Raw genomic sequence first — 6,369 nt, 5'->3', positions numbered from 1 at the left:
GACAGACAGACAGACAGACAGACAGACAGAGACGCAGTCAGACAGAGAGACAGACAGGCAGACAGACTGAGAGACAGACAGACAGACATGTCTCTGCTGACAGACGGCCAGTGTCTGACAGGAAGTACCAAGATGGAGGACAGCGGGGGGGTGAGACAGATGGAAGGAGAAGACGAGGGGGAGGAACCGGTTCCCCTGCAGTGGCCCGGAAACAGACAGACAGGCGGACAGACAGGTGACCAGCGGAGCGTGAGGTCAGCAGCGAGCTGGACAGAGAGTCAGAGAGAGGGGGCGGGGCTTAGGACGGTGCTGGAGGCGGAGCCTGCAGAGAACGAGCTGCCGGAGAAAGCAGCGCAGGTGTTCAGTGCATCAGTCACTGTCCTCCCCTGCCCCAACTCACCCAGAGACACTGAGGCATTCTGGGAAATGGAGTCTGAGAAGAGACCCTTCCTGGGCCCCCGAGGAGAACCACAGGACTACAACCAACATGGCTGCCAGTACGAGTGGGCCGAGGACACGCTGCCTGCCAGATGTAAATATCTCTGTCTGTCTGTCTGTCTCTCTGTCTGTCTCTCTGTCTGTCTGTCTGTCTCTCTCTGTCTCTCTGTGTGTCTGTCTGTCTCTCTGTCTGTCTTTGTGTCTGACAACATTATGGGATGGATCCCTACAGAGATAGACATGTAAATAATCAGGACTTTTAGCGTGTATAGAGCCAGCATATTTCCACCAGACTCCATGTAAATAATCAGTACTTTTATCATCGTAAAACACACTTCATTCAAAGTGGACAGAAACTAAATCAAACTATCAAAAGCCGTCTTGGTTCATCTTTCCACTGTTCCAACAATCACCACTCTGGTTTGGTTGAAATAAACCCTTAATTCACCCATTTACATGTAGAGATATGCTGGCTCTATACACGCTGAAAGTCCTGATTATTTACATGGAGTCTGGTGGAGATATGCTGGCTCTATACACGCTAAAAGTACTGATTATTTACATGGAGTCTGGTGGAGATATGCTGGCTCTATACACGCTAAAAGTACTGATTATTTACATGGAGTCTGGTGGAAATATGCTGGCTCTATACACGCTAACTAAAAGCTCTCTCTCTGTAGGGATCCATCCCATAATGTTGTCAGACACTTCCCCTGTAACCTGTCTGTCTGTCTGACCTGTCTGTCTGACCTGTCTGTCTGACCTGTCTGTCTGTCAGGTGGGCCTGGCTGTCTGTCTCTCTAACCCAGGGGTGTCAAACTCAATTTACCTGGGGGCAGCTCGAGGTAGAGTGTGGGTCAGGCTGGGCCGCGTCAAGTATTCAACTAAAGTATTCTTTGTTTGCTTTCTTAAATAAATCTTGTTGTCTCAATAGACATTTTTTAAGATTGGCGACCCGGTTCTTTCTCTCCTCTCCTGGTATGTTGTATACTCCTCAGCATGTCTAGTTGAGTAATGACGTCTGATGTCATATTAATTGTACACCGCAACTTTCTCTGTGCATATGAGACATGTATAGGTGCTCCTGTGCTTGATAGAAAAAATATTCCGTCTCCCACTTTCACTAAATTGCCTGAGCCCGTCGCCAACCTTTCTCTTCACGGCACGTTTTGAGAGAGACGTGACTGGAACTGGAACACGTTTCTACCAAGTGACTAACGTTGATATTTCCCCAGGTACTTCACGGTTGGCTAGCTTGACAACCGTTGACAACAAACGCCGCAGTCACGAGACTAGCTATGGTAGCCCGTAAGTGACAAAATAAAATAAAAGCGCGGCACACGCAACGACTCAGCAAAAAGGTTTCAGAACAACAGAAACTAAACTTTGATGTCAAGTGGGGCACAAAATATCATCCCGCGGGCCTCAATTGGCCCCCGGGCCGCGAGTTTGAGACCCCTGCTCTAACCTGTCTCGCTAACCTGTCTGTCTGTCTAACCTGTCTGTCTGACCTGTCTGTCTGTCAGGTGGGCCTGGCTGTCTGTCTGACCTGTCTGTCTGTCAGGTGGGCCTGGCTGTCTCTAACCTGTCTGTCTGACCTGTTTCTCTAACCTGTCTGTCTGTCAGGTGGGCCTGGCTGTCTGTCTGACCTGTCTGTTTAACCTGTCTGTCTGACCTGTCTGTCTGTCAGGTGGGCCTGGCTGTCTGTCTGACCTGTCTATCTAACCTGTCTGTCTGACCTGTCTGTCTGACCTGTTTCTCTAACCTGTCTGTCTGACCTGTCTGTCTGACCTGTCTCTCTAACCTGTCTCTCTGACCTGTCTGTCTGACCTGTTTCTCTAACCTGTCTCTCTGACCTGTTTCTCTAACCTGTCTGTCTGACCTGTCTCTCTGACCTGTCTGTCTGACCTGTTTCTCTAACCTGTCTGTCTGTCCTGTTTCTCTAACCTGTCTGTCTGACCTGTCTGTCTGTCAGGTGGGCCTGGCTGTCTGTCTGACCTGTCTGTCTAACCTGTCTGTCTGACCTGTCTGTCTGTCAGGTGGGCCTGGCTGTCTGTCTGACCTGTCTGTCTGACCTGTCTCTCTAACCTGTCTCTCTGACCTGTCTGTCTGACCTGTCTCTCTAACCTGTCTCTCTGACCTGTCTCTCTGACCTGTCTGTCTGACCTGTTTCTCTAACCTGTCTGTCTGTCCTGTTTCTCTAACCTGTCTGTCTGACCTGTCTGTCTGTCAGGTGGGCCTGGCTGTCTGTCTGACCTGTCTGTCTAACCTGTCTGTCTGACCTGTCTGTCTGTCAGGTGGGCCTGGCTGTCTGTCTGACCTGTCTGTCTGACCTGTCTCTCTAACCTGTCTCTCTGACCTGTCTGTCTGACCTGTTTCTCTAACCTGTCTCTCTGACCTGTCTGTCTGATCTGTCTCTCTGACCTGTCTGTCTGACCTGTTTCTCTAACCTGTCTGTCTGTCCTGTTTCTCTAACCTGTCTGTCTGACCTGTCTGTCTGTCAGGTGGGCCTGGCTGTCCCAGCAGGGACGTCCTGAAAGGGGGCGTGTCCCTGATGACATCACTGCTGTTCTTCCCTCTGCTGGTGTGGGGGGGGTTTGTCTTCCTGCCGTTCGACGCTCCGCTGACGGACGGCGCCGCGCTCCGACTCGTCTACGTGCTGCGCTGCTCCGTGTTCGCCACCATCCCCATCGCCCTCGGTGAGGAGGACACCTGTCTGTCTGTCTGTCTGCCTCCCTGTCTGACTGTCTGTCTGCCTGCCTGCCTGTCTCCCTTCCTGTCTGTCTGTCTGCCTGCCTGTCTGTCTCCCTTCCTGTCTGCCTGCCCGCCTGTCTCCCTCCCTCCCTCCCTCTCTAACCTGTCTGTCTCCCTCCCTCCCTGTCTCTCTAACCTGTCTGTCTGTCTCTCTAACCTGTCTGTCTCCCTCCCTCCCTGTCTCTCTAACCTGTCTGTCTGTCTGCTTGCCTGCCTGTCTGTCTGTCTACCTGTCTGTGTCCCTCCCTGTCTCTCTAACCTGTCTGTCTGCCTTTCTGTCTCCCTCCCTCCCTGTCTCTAACCTGTCTGTCTCTCTCTAACCTGTCTGTCTCTCAGGTTGGTTGGTGCTTGGCGTCAGCCGGCTCAGGTCTGCTGGGATTGGTCCTCGGTTTGATGACGAGTTGAAGGAGGCGGAGCCTCAGGACGTCACCGTCCACCGGCGCTTTGTCTCTGACTCCGCCTCCTTGTTCCTGATCTACTTCCTGCAGCTGGTCGTCATGGCGATGTACCTGAGCCAGCACCAGCTGAAGCTCGTCCCGCTGCTGACTGTCGTTTTCGCCTTCGGACGGTGAGATTTCACTTGAATGAAGTGTGTTTTACGATGCTAAAAGTCCTGATTATTTACATGGAGTCTGGTGGAGATATGCTGGCTCTATACACAATAAAAGTCTGGATTATTTACATGGAGTCTGGTGGAGATATGCTGGCTCTATACACAATAAAAGTCTGGATTATTTACATGGAGTCTGGTGGGTTTGGTGTCACGGCAAAAAACAAACTTTTAGTGGATGCAAATTGAAGGTGCACAATTAATTTAAACTTTTGATTGAAGGTGCGTTTGTTTTGTGTCTCCAGGCTGGTTTACTGGGTGGCGGCGGCGTGCGGTAGCAGTGTCCGGGCGTTCGGTTTTGGCCTCTCCTTCCTGCCGAGTCTTGCCATGATGGCCGCCAACATCTACTTCCTGTTCACGGTGGAGGCGGGCGGGTCCATCTTCGGCCTGCCGCCAGGGGAGGACGCGCTAACTACGCCCCCCAGACAGAGGTTCTGGGGATGACATCATCACTCAGAGGGTCTGGGGATGACATCATATGACATCATCACTCATCTGACATTTATTTTATTTCTGTTTTTTTTGTTTATTAAGTTTTATTCCTTCTACATGTTTGACTAAGCCCCGCCCACTCCGCCTGTTTGACTAAGCCCCGCCCACTCCGCCTGTTTGACTAAGCCCCACCCACTCCGCCTGTTTGTCTAAGCCCCACCCACTCCACCTGTTTGTCTAAGCCCCGCCCACTCCACCTGTTTGTTTCATTCATGGTTTTTTTTTTATTACCATTTTTAGTAGAAACCGGTTTTGTTGGGGAACTACTTCCTGTTTTCATTCTGTGAACTTCCTGTTGTCTGTTTCTGTTAATATAATATTTTATATATATATATATATATATATATATAAAAAAGTATATTTGATGCTCAGTTTAAAGAGTTTTTCATATTTCAGATTTAAGATTTACTCACAAACGGAGTCTGTCGGGTCACAGGAAGCTCCGACGGACGGATGCCTCCACACAGGAAGTACCGACAGCCTTCACAATAAAAGCACTTTTAAAAGGGTTGACAGGAAGTTCATCCTTAAAAATATTAATAATCAGAATCAACTATTTTTATGTTTATGTTGCTTTTTTCAATGTTTTGTCGTTTACATTTTCGGTGCTTATTCCAACATCCCATAATTTCTGACCTGAGGACAACAGGAAGTTCTGAGTCTCCTTCAACTTTCAAAGATTTCGGGGTTTTTGAGGTAAATCTCTCAGAAAATGTGACGACGCTTTTCAATAAAAAGAAAACTACAGTTTAACATGTTATTAGATTATTAATATAATATAATAATCAACAAAAACGTTAAAAATACAAACAGTTGAAAAAGCCTCAAAAGTAAAAACTGCTGAAGTCTAAAATATAAACTCTGCAGGAAACAGGAAACAGGAAACAGACTTTGATTTAAACTTGATCTGTTTTTATTTTCTCTTCCTGTTTAGTTGAATAATTAAAGTTTCGGGTTTCCTTTTTTATTTAAAGTCTCTTTTTGTAATTCAAGTTGTTTAATTGCTTTCTGGGGTCTTTAATTATTGTGTCCTATCGTTTAAAAATCTGAGGAGTAGTAACTGTCCCATCATAAGTATGTAATAGAATTGTGGTGATATCACCATTTTTATAACGTTAACCTTTCCCCATAATGTCAGCCTGATTTTACCCCATTTATCTAAATTGGTTTTTATTTTTGTAGTAGTGGTTCAAAGTTTAATGCCGGCATTTCCTCCACATCCTGGGTTTTATTCCCAAATATTTCATCCCTTTTGGAACCCATTTAAACCCAAACTGTGTCACTGAAGTTGAATTACATAATCCTGAAATAGGCATACCCTCTGACTGTGTCCAATTTATCTTGTATCCTGATAATTTGGAATATGATTTTATTGTGTCAAATTCAGTGGGTCTTTTACCAGCATCAAAATGTCGTCTGCGTACAATAGCAATTTGTGCTCTTTCCCGCCTCCGTCCACCCCCTTAATATTTCCATTCCTTCTTATAGTAATAGCCAGAGGCTCCAATATGAAATTGAACAATAATGAGGATAAAGGGCAGCCCTGGCGGGTTCCTCTAGTGAGGTTGAATAGGGGTGATATTAAACCGTTGGTTATCACCGCTGCCTTTGGGCTTTTATATAATGTTTTGATCCAGATAATGTTTGTCCAAATCCAAAATATGATAAGACTAAAAACAACTTCTCAGCATCGAGTGAGAGGGCAACGACCGTCCGTTCCTGTCCTACTGGACCACATCAAGTGTAAAAGTCTTCTCATATTGTCTGTGGATGACCTGTTCTTCATAAATCCCACTTGGTCAGGGTGTATGATGCTTGGTAATGCACTTTCCAGACGAAAGGCCAAAGTCTTGGTTACAATTTTTTAGTCCAGGTTAATTAAACTCAGAGGTCTATAATTTGCAGGGTCTGCTGTATCCCTGTCTTTTTTAGGTATTACAGATCAATAAGAGATCAATGTTAGAGGGAGAGATCCTAATGTGAATGCCTCATTATATACGCCTTTTAATATTGGTGCCAGCATGTCTATATCTTGCTTATAATATTCCACCGGGAATCCTTCCCTGCTTTCATGC

At 46.9% G+C, this 6,369-nt stretch overlaps 2 protein-coding genes across 4 annotated transcripts in view; one reads left to right on the top strand and one right to left on the bottom strand.

Moving 5' to 3' along the window:
• LOC116058495 (transmembrane protein 79) overlaps positions 1 to 4,374 on the top strand; it is a 5,924-nt gene extending 1,550 nt beyond the window's left edge. The window contains exons 1-5 of one of the 3 annotated variants that reach the window (XM_036006186.1): positions 1 to 532; positions 2,943 to 3,137; positions 3,529 to 3,760; positions 4,048 to 4,246; positions 4,288 to 4,374. The exon at positions 1 to 532 is cut by the window's left edge and continues 14 nt beyond it. In XM_036006186.1, coding sequence (XP_035862079.1) covers positions 88 to 532; positions 2,943 to 3,137; positions 3,529 to 3,760; positions 4,048 to 4,246 — 1,071 coding nt within the window. In that variant the 5' untranslated portion in view covers positions 1 to 87 and the 3' untranslated portion in view covers positions 4,288 to 4,374. Of the gene's footprint in view, positions 533 to 2,942; positions 3,138 to 3,528; positions 3,761 to 4,047 lie in introns of all 3 variants that reach the window. The other 2 variants (XM_036006187.1, XM_036006188.1) reach the window with 2 other exon arrangements.
• A 400-nt stretch (positions 4,375 to 4,774) lies between these two features.
• Positions 4,775 to 6,369, bottom strand: part of LOC116058488 (GON-4-like protein) — a 53,879-nt gene continuing 52,284 nt past the window's right edge. The window contains exon 34 of the mRNA XM_036006378.1: positions 4,775 to 4,792. The gene's annotated coding sequence lies outside the window, so the exon portion shown is untranslated. The remainder of the gene's footprint in view (positions 4,793 to 6,369) is intronic.

The sequence above is a fragment of the Sander lucioperca genome, chromosome 10, assembly GCF_008315115.2.
Source record: "Sander lucioperca isolate FBNREF2018 chromosome 10, SLUC_FBN_1.2, whole genome shotgun sequence".
Classification (NCBI taxonomy): Eukaryota; Metazoa; Chordata; class Actinopteri; order Perciformes; family Percidae; genus Sander; species Sander lucioperca.
Note: the sequence above shows the minus strand (reverse complement) of the source record. Positions and strands in the feature narration are given on the sequence as shown.